This window comes from Cebus imitator, unplaced genomic scaffold (genome assembly GCF_001604975.1).
Source record: "Cebus imitator isolate Cc_AM_T3 unplaced genomic scaffold, Cebus_imitator-1.0 Scaffold473, whole genome shotgun sequence".
NCBI classification, from domain to species: Eukaryota; Metazoa; Chordata; class Mammalia; order Primates; family Cebidae; genus Cebus; species Cebus imitator.
The window spans coordinates 235,089-251,259 of record NW_016107788.1 but is presented as its reverse complement, the minus strand read 5'-3'; the positions used below and the strand labels follow the sequence as shown (position 1 = coordinate 251,259).

At 43.6% G+C, this 16,171-nt stretch overlaps 1 protein-coding gene across 1 annotated transcript in view; it reads left to right on the top strand.

The window, feature by feature from the left end:
- Positions 1-4,601: 4,601 nt before the first annotated feature.
- The window catches only part of LOC108291967 (sialic acid-binding Ig-like lectin 12), a 28,864-nt gene continuing 17,294 nt past the window's right edge, over positions 4,602-16,171 (top strand). Inside the window, 6 exon segments of the mRNA XM_037732843.1 lie at positions 4,602-4,712; positions 4,780-5,160; positions 5,366-5,644; positions 5,882-5,929; positions 8,711-8,804; positions 9,157-9,208. Of these exon segments, the coding sequence (XP_037588771.1) occupies positions 4,667-4,712; positions 4,780-5,160; positions 5,366-5,644; positions 5,882-5,929; positions 8,711-8,804; positions 9,157-9,208 (900 nt within the window). The 5' untranslated portion in view covers positions 4,602-4,666.

The following is a 16,171-nucleotide window of genomic DNA, read 5'->3' as shown; positions in this document are numbered from 1 at the left end:
TCCATCTAGAATGTGCATGGTCAGTGTTGCCTGGTCTGAACAGTCAGGATGAAGATGGCAGAACTGGCTTCATACGGAGCCCATGGCATGACCCTGACTGTCTCATGCATTGAGACCCTCATGAGGACCCTGCTCTCAGGAGGGGGTTGTGTAGGCTTGGAGGGTGCCTCGACTTTCAGGGACTCACTCTCATGCTCTCAAGCAAACCCCAGAACTATACCTGGCCCATCTCATCCACGATCCCCTATGACTTTGAGCATCTTGTCTGAAACCCTGTCTCACCAGTCAGGAGTGGCAGCATACAGTGCTCACCTAGGGGCAGGAGGCAGCCTAGGGAGCAGCCCCCAAAAGCCCTTAATCTCTTTCTGGAGCTCAGCTTTGTACCTTCTATCAAGAGGGCAGAATGTCACAGTATCTCCCGGGGCAAAGTTTTGCTTGGTGCAGCCGGAGAGGAGGCTAATGAATAGTGACTCCTCCCTGTCTATCGGGCTTGGAGACCACAAAGAATATTAACCTGGGATCTTTGAGGAGCTGTACACAAGGTAGATTTCTGACAGGTCCCTACCTGCGTCCTTGTGGAGCTGTCTGAGCAAACCCCATCACCCCAAATGTTTCACATCACCAGGGGGAGCCATGGAGTTGCATGATGCATGAGCGCTAATCTTTGTCTAAAACCTCCTGGGGATAGGGATAAGAAGTAGACAGAGAAGATGAGAGGCAGGAGCCCCGAATCAGCTTCCAGAGAAAATGGAAGTGAAATGAAGAAATAATAATGACATTAACAATAGCAATAACATTACTAATAACATTAAATAATAACTACTTCCTGTAGTTTTCATTCCTGTTTGGTGAGATTGTAAATCTTGACATACGTTAGTGTCTGAATGGGTGGGAGTCAGGTGTCAGGAAGCATTTGGGGGTCAAAGAGGATGGAGAAGATTGAAGCAGGGATCCCTGCAACTCTCTGGGTGAGCAGCAGGGAGCGCCATGACTAGGGCAGGGAATGTGGAGTTGGATGCACAGACATAAGCAGGTGTCATGGGGCAGTGGGAAGTCCACAGACTGTCTCACAAGGAAAATTACTTGATTTCTATGTGCCTCAGTGTCCTTATCTGCAAGTGGACATCAGAGCTTCTATCTTTATGAGCATGAGAACAAAATCCAGGCAGAATAAATGAACCACCACAGCAGCAACAACAAACAAGAACAACAGCCAAACCAAGTAGAGAGATGGTCCCTTCTATCATCTGACCCTGAAATCCAGCCACATTTAAAACCAGGTCTACCCGTCAGATTTCCCAGACAATAGAAGTCAATGCATTATTTTCCCCTTTCAAAGTGGGGGAGGGGAAAGCATGCTGTAACACTGGAGGGAAACAACTATGATTTTTATATAAACATTAATTCCATTATGTGTTTCCTTAAGGTTGCCTAATGTACACATTGTCAGAGAGACCATGAGAGTTGCTACAAAGCCCTTTGGAGATGGAGATCATGAAGCCAGCAAATGGTCAAAGGCTGTGAGTCTTCGAAAATCTGTCCTGGTAAGGGATGATGACATCTCCACATGCAAACCTGTCTCCAGAGAAGACACATTCCCATCCACTCAATGCTGCTGATCCTCCTAAACAATTCCAATGGGGTTTTGCCCAGTGAGAAAGGGATGTTTGTATGTACATTCGCATTCTCTTTCTTATTCATCAGAAGTTATTTTTCTGTGCCCCTCACATTCTCAATAATTACTAAGAGAAATTTCTTGACTAACTCACACTCTATACCTGAACATTTGTGTATCTCACAGTGGTTCCCTTTGAGCCCCTTTCCTTTTGAGCTTAAACCTTCCTTGGAGTAATCAGAATAACTTCCAAATAGGTAAGACTGAAAGAGATGATGTTTATTTATTTTGTACATGCTTAAAACATAAATTATATTTTCGCTAGTTGCAGCTAAGACTTGTATTTTAAAACAGGGCGCTAACTTTCCTTCCTCCTATGTCAAAACATTTCAAAAAAAAATCTTAAAATCTTAAAAATCATTTTAAATACTGGGATAAATTAAACAAAAATTTCCAATAATTTCTAAAAAAAAAGTCATATCTATTTCAGAACTCTATCTCTATTTCAGAACATAATCTATTTCAGAACTCTAATATCACTAGAGCCCCCCAAAAATCCTGAGAGTTTTTAGGCATAAAAATTCTCTTGTCTTTCAGCAGACACTTGATCAGTTTACCTGCATCAATAATCTTGGCTATGAATTCATATGGCAGAGTCTATATGCTGGAACATTAAATTTAAAAATGATTTATTTTCTTCTAGCTGTTCCAAAAATAAAGCATGTAAAAACTTCAGTCACAAATGTAAAATACTGTCAGAACAGAACGTTAAATACTTTTTCATTATTAGACATCATTATGAAAGTGATAAATAATATAAAAAATAATACCTATTGTTTAAGAGGCATATATATGTGATGGAAATAAAAAGCCTGGCTTCATTTAAGTTAGATTACATTTATTTGTGGACACAAACAGAGGCCCACGTATGAGAGCAGAGAAGGGCAGAGGAGGGGAGCAGTGGGGAGGATGGTGTAGACTATGTGGGGCCCTGCTGTCCACACAGCAACCTGGAGCTTTTAAGGAGAGCATATATTCAATGGGACTTTCACTCTGACAGGACCCCTCAGCCTCCCTGGACAGAACAGACCCAAGTGGGTCATGGCAGTCACAGAGAAGCTAGAAAGGTGTTTCCTGGGTCCTCCAGGAGGAGGGATAGGGGCTTGAACCAGGGAGGCAGGGGTAGGGTGAGGATATGCTTTTGGATGTGTGTGGAAGGTTGAGCTCACAGGGTTTTCTAATGGATGTGGTCAGCAAGGGGAAATCAAGACCAAGGATGAGGCCCGAATATTCCCCTGAGCACCTGAAAGGAAGGAGCTGTGTCCATAGAGGACTTCAGAGGGAAGGCTTTCAGGGGCGATGGTAATTCTGAGAATCCCCCTGACATCCAAAATGGGAATAGGACAGAGACAGCTAAATGCAAATGCCTGGAGTACAGGAGGGGGGTCCAGGCTGGGGATGTTTCAATGCATAGCTGGAGTGAGGTGATCATCACATATGAGGTAAGAAAGTGATGACGACAGGTGGAAGAGGACACATACTTGTCACCGGTGCTTTTGTGACAACATATGCTATCTTCAATCTTTTTGATAATAGTCATTCTAATGGATACAATCAGATCTGTGCCACACGATCTAGGAAGGCAGATTTCCAAATCTCAAGTAAGAGATCAGCATGGCCATACTGTCTGAAACTCTTGACAAACAAGAAGGAGCAAGAGGGTTAGGAAATTTCTGAAAAACTAAATTCCAACAAGACAATTACAAACACATGTTAATGCCCAAACAAGCAGCTCACGAAAGAAAAATACAAATAGCCATAAACATGAAAAACTAAGCCTGAACTTTTATTAGAAGGGGAACCTCAAACCCACACATGGTCAGAAGTCATTCACCTCTGCATAGGGTGGAGGAAAACTCCAAAGTCAAGTGTTAAATATACCTTAAAAATGAAGATGTGAATCTCACTGCACGTATTTAGTGAACTTTATCAGGCATAATTTACATGAAATAAAGTGTCTGTATATTACACTCATATTATCTGAAAATATGTCTTTGGGCCACATTTATCTATGAGAAGCATATTTTTTCATTAAAGGAAATGCTAATCTCTATAATGAGTACCTTTAAAAAAATCGCTCCTGTCCACACTACACTGAGTAGCAACATTAACCAAAAAGAAGTATCTCCTGCACTGGTTCATAGAATATGTGTTCTTCTTTATGTTTTACACGAAGATGCTGCATGGTTCTTATTTTAGAGGTGTCATTGAAACTGAAAATCTGTATACTACTTATCAGGGAAAAATTCTATAGCCACATTTCTTTAAAAATACCCAATATGCTACCATGACACATGGCAAAATCATCAGTGCCCACAGCTCTAAAGCCAGACAGTGTGTGTGTGCTAAGGATGTGAGGTGATGGATGGGGAGCATCTCAAGGCGAGGGGCCAGGTCAGTGCTATCTCTTCTCTCCATTGCCACCTACACACAGAAACTCACTATTTATTTGGTGAATGAATGAATGGCTACCACCTTCACTGCACCTAGGGCCATTCTTCATTTATTTAGTCCCAGACACTCCCACAGACCCTACAGAATCCTATATCCTGCAGGATCAATGACCTCATGGCTCAAGATGAGGCTGTGACTGGGGCCAGGAGTGACCAGTTCCCAGGTATAAACAGTGATGCACAGAAAAACACCTCAGAGTGAGAGGGTTTTCGACATTGGTGTCCCACACTTCAGATGTTCCCAGAGGTCCTGGTCCACACTGGCATTGGAGGGAAATCCTGAGGTGGGAGGCAGAAAGTGGTCTCTCTTCCTTCTCTGGTCACCTTTGGGCAGGTCTCTGATGTCACTTGGCTTTGGAGTTTTCCTCCATTCTGTTCAGAGGCGGATGACCTCTGACCATCTGTGGGTTTGAGGTTCCTCTTCTGTGAACTGCCAAGATCTCGTGCTTCTCCCCACAATGTCTCTTGTGACCTAGTTCGGTCCCCACAGTCCTCTTCTCTGCTCACACAGGAAGCTCAGGAAGCCTCTGCCTCAGAGATGCTGCTGCTGCCGCTCCTGCTGCCACTACCCCTACTGTGGGCAGGTGAGTGTCCCTGGGGCTGTGAGAGGGGCTGTGGGGATGAGCCCAGCTGACCCTCATGTCTCTACAGGGGCCCTCACTGAGGATGCAGGATTCCGGCTGGAGGTGCCAGAGTCTGTGAGGGTGCAAGAGGGTCTGTGCGTCTTTGTGCATTGTTCAGTCTTCTACATACAGTATGGCTGGAAAGATTCTACTCCTGCTTATGGGTACTGGTTCCGGGAAGGGGTCAGTGTAGACCGGGACACTCCAGTGGCCACAAACAACTCAACTCAAGAAGTGTGGAAGGAGACCCAGGGCCGATTCCACCTCCTCGGTGATCCCGGGAGGAACAACTGCTCCCTGAGCATCAGAGACGCCAGGAGGAAGGATAATGGTTCATACTTCTTTCGGGTGGAGAGAGGAAGAATAAAATTTAGTTACAAATATCCCCAGCTCTCTGTGCATGTGACAGGTAAGGCATGGGCTCCAGGAGTGGCACAAGGGGAAGGTTAAGGGGGCCACGGGGAAGGGCCCAGATGGGACTTGTATCCCTGAAGGGTGTTAGGAATGAAGCATGTCGGGCTTGGGAGAGGAGCTGGACCAGAGCCTGAGCTTCCTACAGGGCTACACCTTGGATATCCCTCCTGATCCCGCATCCCCACCTCTGTCTTCACCAGCCCTGACCCACAAGCCTGACATCCTCATTCCGGAGTTCCTGAAGTCTGGCCACCCCAGCAACCTGACCTGCTCTGTGCCCTGGGCCTGTGAGCAAGGAACACCCCCCATCTTCTCCTGGATGTCCGCTGCTGCCACCTCCCTGGGCCCCAGGACTCTCCACTCCTCAGTGCTCATGATCACCCCACGGCCCCAGGACCACGGCACCAACCTCACCTGTCAGGTGATGTTCCCTGGAGCTGGTGTGGCCACGGAGAGAATCATCCAGCTCAGTGTCTCTTGTGAGTGCTGGGGCCAGGATGCCTAGGTCCCTGAGGGTGTGGTGGGGAGAGGAGGACCAGGAGATAGGAGGACCAGGACTGGGGCCATTTGGTGGCTGTGTCTTGGATGCCTCGCTGAGTAGGGGAACTAAAAGGACCCAAGCTGTCACTCGACATTTCTGTGGGTTTCTAGAGGAGTGCCTACTTTCATCTCACCCCCATCCCAACTAAATGAGAAATCCTCTCTTGCTGTACTAGATCCTAAAATGAACCCAGCGATTGAAGCCTCCCTAGAAGATGGAACAGGTAGGACAGAGCCCCTCACCGTGGCACTGAAGAGCAGGGCCTTCAGCTCAGGGCAGAGCCAGGCTCTTGCCTCATCCTGACTCACTATGGTAACCAGAGACCCCTGTTGGCCAACTCAGGGATCCTCCCTATCCTCAGCTCCCATGGACACCTGAGCACGTGTCTGCATAGGCCCACAGATTCCTCCAAACACACGTCCTGGCCCCACAATAAGGACCAAGTGACATTCACACAGCAGGACCAGCCTTTGAGCCCTTATCCTCCACCTCCTAAAAACTCCTCCAGCCTCAACTTTTAATATTTCCCAGGAGTTTAATGTACTTCTGGACAGGTAATATAATCATATGGGCAAAAATGCTAAATCCATAGCAGAGTATGTCCTCAGATGCCTGTACCTGTCCCCAGAACCAACCAGTGTCCATCCTGGCTGCTCTGAGCCTTGGTGTATTCCCTGGAAGGATCTCAGAGGTCATTTGCTATCAGCAGCACAGACTGTCCTCACTCTCCTCTTGGACTGTGTAGTGTTCATTGAAGAGTTGGATCCTAATTCTGTGTATATCTTCTTGAAATGGAAAATCATGTTTCTACCAACAGAAACAATGGATTGAACAGTCTTCTATCTACTTTACAGGTCTATGTCTATGTCTGTGGGATCAATTCTTTAAAGCAAAATAGCTGGGTCTTATGTTCTTTCTGATTTTGAGAGATATGGCCAAATTGTTCTCAATCAACAGTGGATAAGTTTACATTTCCAACGGCGTGGAGTGAAAGTCTTCTTTTCTTTCTTTCTTTTTTTTTTTTTTTTTTTTTTTTTTTTTTGTTTAAATTTTTTTTTTTTTTTTTTTTTTTTTTTTTTTTTTTTTTTTTTCTGAGAGTCTCACTCTGTCACCCAGGCTGGAGTGCAGTAGCATGGTCTCAGCTCACTGCAACCTCCACTTCATGGGTTCAAGCAATTCTCGTGCCTCAGCCTCCCAAGTAGCTGGTAGACTACAGGTGCCTGCCACCATGCCTGGCTAATTTTTTGCATTTTAGTAGAAATGGGGTTTCACCATGTTGCCCAGGCTTGTCTCCAACTCCAGAGCTCAGGCAATCTGTCTCCCTCAGCCTCCCAAAGTGCTTGGACCACAGGCTTAAGCCACCATACCCAGCCGAAAGTGTGTTTTCATCAACCCAATGTGGAATGAAACATTTTTCTTTTTCCCAGTATTAGATGAAAATTGGTATCTCCATATAATTTTTTTTCTTTATATGAACTTTTAAAATTGAGATAAAATTAAATTGAGAAATCATTAAATTTACAATTTTAATCATTTTAAATTGTATGGTAAACTGGCTTTTAGTCACATATTGCACAACCATAATCACGATCTAATCCAAGAACATTTTCTTTACTTCAAAAATCCACTCCATTCGCATTAAGCAGTCACTTCTCATTATCCCCTCCTGTGGCAAGCACTAATCTGCCTTCTGTCTCTACAGATTTGCCTATTTCTGACATTTCATGTAAGTGGAATCACACAAAATACAGCCTCTTGTGTCTGATTTTTTTCACATAACATAATGCTGTCAAGATTCACCCCTGTACTATGCATGAGTTCTTCATTTCTTTGGAAATCTAATATCCCATTGTATGGAGACACTATGTTTTGCTCATTCACTCCTCAGTTGATGAACATTACAGCTGTTAACACTTTTTGGCTATTACTAATAATACTGCCAAGAACATTCATGTACAACTTTTTGTTGGAACCTATGTTTTTATTTTGCTTGAGCATATCCCTAGGAGTGGAATTTTTAGGTCATGTTGTAATCCTGTGTTTAACTTTTTGAGGAGATGCCAGCCTCTTATCCAGTGTCAGCACCACTTTTCACTGGCACCAGCAACATATAGAGTTGCAAATTCTCCACATTCTTTTGAACATTCTCATTTTTCTTTTTAAAAAGAACTATGGCCGGGCGCGGTGGCTCACACCTGTAATCCCAGCACTGTGGGAGGCCGAGGTGGGTGGATCACGAGGTCAAGAGATCGAGACCATCCTGGTCAATACGGTGAAACCCCGTCTCTACTAAAAATACAAAAAATTAGCTGGGCATGGTGGTGCGTGCCTGTAATCCCAGCTACTCAGGAGGCTGAGGCAGGAGAATTGCCTGAACCCAGGAGGCGGAGGTTGTGGTGAGCCGAGATCGCGCCATTGCACTCTGGCCTGGGTAACATGAGTGAAACTCCGTCTCAAAAAAAAAAAAAAAGAACTATGGCCTTCTAGTGCATATAAATTAGTAACTCATTGTGGGTACAATATGCATTAACATACTGATGAATGGTATCGAACATATTTTCATGGACTAATTGGTATTTGTATCTTTTTTTGGAGAAGTTTTCACTCAAGCTCTTTGTCTACTTTTAAATAGATTAATTTGGGTTGTTTGTAATTTGAGTGGTTTGTAAATTACATGCTCTTTATATATGCTGGATACTACACCCTTATCAGATCCGTGCTTTACAAATGTATTTTCCCATTCTGTGGGTTGTCTATTTGCTTTCTTGATAGTGCCATTCAATGCGAAATAGTTTTTAATTTTGAAAAGTCCAAATTATGTATCATTTCTTCCTCCAACTGCTGGACAGACAGGGCACAGCTTAGGGTGAGCCCTGGGCTGATGTGGTACCACATCCAAGGATTCAGGAAGGATCTGGAGAACCAATGTCCAAGTTGTCTTGGGAGAGGAAGGACACGAATTGTGGTTTAGCAGGTAAATGGGCCTCATCCCACCTTTTTGCAGGGAAATCAGGAACCATAGCAGAGGTGGTTGTTTTGGCCGTGGGAGTAGTGGCTATGAAGATCCTGCTTCTCTGCCTCTGCCTTATCATCCTCAGGTTAGCACTGCTTGAAGACCAAGGGCAGGCATGGGGAGGGCAGAGGATATGATGCTGAATCTCAGAATCTCAATCCTGGGGCTATGCAGACAGTTTAAGAGGGCCTGGGGCCAGGCAGGAGGCTGAATTGGTGGTGAGAATTTCAGATGGGTCATTTGTAGTCAGTTTGTATCTTTCCCAACTATGGGACAAATGCCAGGATGGGGTGCTTCCTCCTGTCATGAAGGAGGTCCAGACCTGCTCTTCCTCCCTTATAATCCCTCCAGCCTCTTAACAGGGCATAGGAAGGTGAGTTGGCTGCCCTTTGTTCCCCCATGTGGCCACACTGACAGGCCCTTGTCTCTTCACTCAGTGTCAATTTCTACAAGAAGGCAGCAGTGAGGGCAGTAGAAGTCCAGGAGAATGTATACACTGTCATGGATTAATCTCTCAGGTGAGTGATATGGACCTCTCACCCTCCAACATCCTGTTGGACACCTCCTCCACAATGGCCTCCAGGATTGTTCTGCTCATGGCCAGAGTTAAGCTAACTGTCTTCCTCCTCAAACCCACTTCTCCTGGGATCTTCATCCTGCAGATGACATAGAGGCCTCATCTCTAAAGTCAGAACCAGAGTGTCGGTCTCCACCTTGACCCCCTCCCTTCTCCAGATCCCATAAATCACTAGCTCTTGTCTCCCCTTCTCCTAAGCAGGGCTCATCTTTTCTCCATCTTGACCCTGGTCATTCTTGAGGCTCACCTCTTCCCTGGTCATTGAACCCTTTTCACCTCCTGCCTCCATCTCTCCCCAACACAGGCCTCCAGACTGTGCTTCCAGATGTCTCCTCATCTAGTTCATCCATAGTCTGAACGGCCATGTTTCCTCTCCATTGCTGGAGAATGAAGTGAAATGCCACTGCCTGGACTGAAGGCCTTTCATGATCTGTCCTCTGCTGGACTCTGCTCCTCACCCCCCTTCTTGCATCACCCAAAGTTTCACCACACCCATTAGGCCAAGCCCTCTGTGACTCTGAGACTTTGCTTGTATAGTTCCTTCTCCTGAAATGCCCTTCCTCCCCATTCCTGCCAATTCAGGTCTTTATCATCCTTCAGGTTGTCTTAAATGTCACCCAGATGCATGTGTAATTTTGTGTAATTCTTCTATTATATTAAGCGGAGATGTGGCATTTATTCATTCATTTACAGACATATTCAGTAACTACACTCAATATATATAACTACTATGTGCTAGCATTTCTGAATGTGCAAGTTCATCAATAGATACAGATTCAAAGATCTCTGTCACCAGGCTGTTGTTCTGAAGAGCAGAAGGATAAAAATAAAAAGAAATAAGTAAAACAATATCTCCATGTTGGATGGAGATATTTGTTCAGAGAAAAATAACTCAGGGAAAGAAGCACAAAATGTATTGGGAAACAGTTTCTATATCTGACAGTGGAAAGACGTGATGTTTAGGCAAAGACATGAAGGTGCTTAAGAGGCAGGCTCTGTTTCTGAATAAGAGAAAAGCATTCCAGGAAGAGGATAAGGGGAAGAGCAAGTGCATTGCTCAGAGGCAGCAGCAGGCCTGGGTGCTATAGACAACTAGGGCACCGTGTCTGAGAGTAGAGAAAGGCTAAGGAGGGGAATAGCAGGGAGGATGCTGCAGACTGTGTGGGGTCCTGCAGTGCATACAGGAACCTGGAGCCTTTGGGAAGAGCAGAGACACAACTGGACTCTCACTCTGACCTTGACTGCCCAGGTTAGAGCTTGCCCAAGTGGGTCATGGCAGCCACAAGGAGACTGGGAAGGCACTGTTGGGTCCTCCAGGAGGAGGGATGAGGACTGAGCCAGGGAGGCAGGGTGGGCTGAGGACATGTTTTTGGATGTGTGTGTAAGGTCAAGCTAACAGGAATCACAAGCTCACAAGCTAACAATGTGTTCAGTGAGGGGAAGGCAAGACCAAGGATGAGGCCAGAGAGGACTTTGAAAGAATGGCTTTCTTAGGGGATGATAATTCTGAGAATCCACCTGACATTGGAATGGGATTAGGAGGGAGACAGCTGGATGTAAATGTCAGGAGCTCAAGAGAGGGGTCCAGGCTGGAGATGTTACAGTGCACAGCTGGAGTAAAGCCACGACAACAAAGTAAGGAAGGGGCAATTACAGACAGAGAAGAGGACACACATTTGTCATTGATGACCTTGGCAACAGTAGGTTTTTGTTTTCTTGTTTACTAACTCTAATCATTTACTTAGATCCTCTTTGATTTTTTAAAACCATATTTTCTGCTTTATTGAAGTGTAATTGACAAATTAAAATTGTATATATTTTCAGTGTATGTGACATTTTGTGGCTGTCCACCTCTTCCCTTCATTATTATTCTTTCTTAATTGACAGACAAAACTTGTATGTATTCAAAGTATACAACATCACATTTTGAAATACTGTATGTATACATGGTAGAAGGCCAAGTCTAGCTAAATAACAGACCCATTACCTCACACACACATGAACAACTCTGCAAGTTAAACTAACACCCTGTAGTCATCTGAAGATTGCTTTGTATCTGGCAATATTTGTTTTCTTTTTATTTATTTTGTTTTGCCTTGTGATAAGAACATTTGAAATTTACTCTCTTAGCCATTTTGAAATGTATGACATAGTATTTTTAACTGTAGTCACCATGCTGTACATGAGATCACCAGAACTTATTCCTCCTATGTAATTGAAACTTTGTTCTTCCACCAACATGTGGCCACTGTCCCGAACCCCAGATCCTGGCCACCAAGGTTCCACCCTCATTTTATGACTTTGAATTTTTCAGATTCCACATAAAACTGAGATCATGCAGTAGTTGTCTTTTTGTGCCTGGTTTATTTGACATAGCCTAATGTCACCCAGGTTCATCCATTCTGCCAGGGGCAGAATTTCTTTCCTTTTAAGGCTGAATAATATTCTACTCTGTGGATACTTATGCTGATTCCATATCTTAGCTATTGTGAATAATGCTGTAATAAACATGGAAGTGCAGATATCTCATGGGGTTACTGATTTCCTTTCCTTAGGATATATACCAAAAATGGTAGTTCTATCTTTAATTTTTTTGAGGAACCTCCATACTGCTTTTCATAATGGCTATACTAATTTACATTTTCACCAATAGTGCACAATGGTTCTCTTCTCCACATCCTCACCAATACTTGTTACCTTTTGTCTTTTTTACAATGTCCATTCAAACAGGAGTGGGATGATGTTGCTTTGCCGTTTTTATAAGCATTTCCCTAATGATTAGTAATGTTGAGCACTTTTTCACATGCCTGTTGGTCATTGTATATCTTCTTTTGAGAAATGTCTATTTCGTTCCTTAACCCTCTTTTAAAAGGGTCATTTTCTTGTTACTGAGTTTTTTCAGTTCCTTCTATAGTCTATTTGCTATAGAGGAATACCTGAGGCTGCATAATTTACAGATAAAAGGAGTTTATCTGGCTCACACTTCTGCAAGCTGTATAGTCAGCATCACACCAGAATCTGCTTTTGGTGAAGGCCTCTGGTTGCTTCCCCTCATAGAGGAAAGTTAAAGAGAGCTGGTGTGTTCAGAGATCAGTCATGGTGACAGAGAACAAGAGAGAGGTGGGAGGTGCCAGTCTATTTAAACAACCAGCTCTCCCGTGGAAACTACCTGTCCCTATGACCCAATCACCTCCCATTAGGCACTACCGACAATACTGCAGATCAAATTTCAACATGAGATTTTGAAAGGTCAGATATCCAAACCCATAGCAGATATTAACCTCTTACCTGATGTATGGTAAGAAAATGTTTGCAAACATTTTCTCCCATTCTCTAGGTTGGATCTTAATTCTAGGTTGTTTCTTTGCTGTGCAAAAAGTTTTTTATTTAGATGTAATCTCATCTGCCTATTTTAGCTTTTGTTGCCTGTGTTTTTGGGGTCATATCCAAAAAAATGATTCCCTTGATCAACATCATGGAACTTTTTCCTGGTGTTTTTTTCCTCCAGCAGTTTTATAGTTTCAGGTCTTATATTTAAGTCTTTGCTTTGTTTATCGTGTGAGACAACTGAATCAATTTTATTGGAGTGGTGAAAAGGATCTTAAGATTTAATTGGAAAAAGTTCAGAAAAGAATCAGAGGGAGGTGGAGGTGGGAAGAGTGAGTACAAACAGCCCTTTAAGGAGTTTTGATGCAAAGGAAAAGAGAGAAATAGGTCTGGAGAAGGAGGGCTTTTCTCAGTTCTCTGAAATCTTCCATAGGTGCTCAATGAATTCATCCCTGGAGAATAGTCTCCTATAGCCACCATGGAAAATTACTATAAACTTGATGTTTTGAAACAAAATATATTATTCTCTCACAGGGAGGTCAGCAATTTGAAATCAGTAAAGCTGGAGAGAAAACAAGGCATTGGTTGGACTGCAACACTAAGAGACTCAAGAGAATCCATTCCTTGCTTTTTCCAGATTATTTCAGCTCCTATCATTTCTGGGCTTCTGGCAAGACCACTCCTACCTCTGCCTCTGTGCTCATATTGCCTTACCCCATTTTGTGTGTGTCAACTCTCCCTCTGCTTCTCTCTTAACAGAACACTTGCAATTAGATTAAGGGGTCAACTGCATAAGTCTCCACTGGTCAAGATCATTAACTTAATCAAATCTAAAAAGACACTTTACTCATACAGTAACATATAGACGGTTCAAGGAACTAAGACTTAGGTTTCTTTGGGAGGGGTCATTTTTCAGTTCACTGAACCGAGCTGACAGGTGACCTTCTGCACCCCTAGAATGCCTCCATCTGCCCTCCAGACCATGTCTTCTCTTTATTATTATTTTCCCTGTTCTTCCTTATCCTGACACACTAGAGGCTCACCTCATGTAACAAATATTTATGGGAATTGGGGGCTGCTGTACTGTAAAAGACATTGTTAGGATAGCCAAAAGATAAGTTACAGACAGGGAGAAAATATCTGAACATAGATATCTGATAAGTGACTTGTATCCAGACTATATCAAGGACTCTCAAAATAAAAATATCAGTAATCAACAACCAAAAAAGCCCAGTTTTATAAACAAACAAACAAAAAAGCAGGCACTCAAGAATAAAAACCAAACACACTACTAAAAATGAACAAAGATCCTTTGATCTTTATCTCATTAAAAATAAAAAAACTAAATTAAAAAAATAAATGAACAAAGGGTGTGAATGACATTTCTACAAAAATACAAAAATGGCTGAAAAGCACATAAATAGATGATCAACATCACTAGTTATTAGGGAAATGCAACTCAAAACCACAACACGAAAATGTCAGTGGGGCAAAAGCTGATTATTGGAGATTTAACACCCCACAGGCAATGGGTTTATAGACATTAGGGAACTTTCCTGCTATATTGACATCATCTGACACTTTCCAAGCACAGAGTCCTGAAATTAAATCTGTACTCTTTCATTTGCTAAGTGTATGATATCATGCAAGCTCCTTAACCTTCCATGTTTCCATTTTTGGCTCTGTAGAATGGGCACAAGACGTCCTATCTCACCAAGATATTGTGAGGATTAAATAAAGCTACACAGGAAAAACACCAATCCTGGTGCATAGTGACAGTTTGGTGCATAATGATTCCTTCCCCCTTGAACAGAAGATGCTAGTGACATTTGGTCCACAGTTGCAGTGGTCTCATCCCTGAAACTGTATCAGCAACATGTCTGTCTCACTCGATGCTCAAAACCCCAGCAGAGATGTCTTCCTGACTTTCCCTCCAACATCATCTCTCTCTACTCCTGAATCTTTTCTTTCCATCCCCCCCTGTCTTTTTTGGGTCCTGCTACAGGAAAGCCAGATATTAGCACTTTGGGAATTTTCTAAAACTCAGGGCTGAACATAGTCAAAGTAGTTCCCTTGTTCCTCAATCCACGGAATAATTTGAAGCTTCTCAATATGAAGTTCTAAGTAACAGATTAGCAAACCTCATTTGTAAAAGGCCAAATAGTAAATATTTTCAGCTTTGCAAGCCATAAGGTCTCTGTTGCCACTATTCAACCCTGCAATTGTAGCACCAAAGCAGCCACAATCTGCAAATGAATTGTATGGCTGTGTTCCGGCAAAATGATATTTACTAAAACAGGCACCCCACGGGCTGTAGTGTGTGCCTGGCCTCAACTCTAGGTTCCTCTGAGTCTCACCCAGTCTCCTTCTCCACTGGCACATCCTACACTCAAGCCATTCTCTGTGGACCCCATTCTCTCCATCCCTCCTCCACGAAGGACCGTCAGTCACCATGTCATCATCAGGCTAACACCTTCTTAGTTTTCAAACTGAACTCAAAAGGATGTCTAGATAAGATGGCAGAGGGAAGCAGAAGCTCATAACCATGCTCCTAAAAAACCTAAGTGAAATAATAAAAATCATTTTAAGAAAATCAGCCCCAACTTTACCAGCAGCACCCAAACCATAATAGGATAAACACATTATGCCGTAAGTTCATGATGACCCTTAAATAAACAGATGGAAGATTCTGGTGTTGCTTTAAAAAGGCATGATGCCAAAACCTCACTCGCTTATCTCCCAAGGGGACAGTTGAGTCACATGTCTTTCTATGATAATGGCTGGCTGGTGATAGGGATCAATCTGTCCACTGAAACATTAAAAGTTTATGGTTAGACTTCGGGTCCAGATAAGATGACATCGACCCATTTTGTCCCTGCTCCAACCCTCTAAGCAAATCCTGAAGATGGTTCAAGAGACACCGAAGGAGAACTCTGAAGAGTGATAAGAAGGTGAGCTGGTTTAAGACCCCAGGACTGGAGGAACAACGCAGAGGCCAGGTATCTTGCATCTCCCCACACCTGAGGAGGGATACCCCAACCCACCATTTCACAGCCCCTGACCCAGTAGCAGAAGGCAGCGGCTAGGTGAACTCCTTAGGTTCATCCTTTCCTGGGTGGAAGGGGAGCCCCCTACAAACAGGAGAGACCCACATCACTGGAAAAGGGGATCAGTGTGAGCCAGAAACAAGTGGCCATGAAGCACTATCATTCTCCATCAGGGCTGAGACCCTCCTTTTCTGCCCAGAGATACTGGGACCAGTGGGCGGAACTGGAAAAAGAAATGCAGTCATAGTATCTAATATTCCTGACCCCCAGTTTATTCCTTTATCAATTGTAGTGTCTAGTCTCTCACTTTTGGAAGTGTGTGTGTGTGGAGAGAGAGAGAGACAGAGAGAGAGAGAGGAGTATAAAGCAAGATAGTTAAAGAGCAGTACAGAGATCAGTAAACAGAGGGGCTTACCAAGTACATCCTCCTTCCCTGTGGCTCAGCCAGGTGGCACGGACAGACAGACATTGTCCACAGGAAGGACACTGCTTATGAGTTAA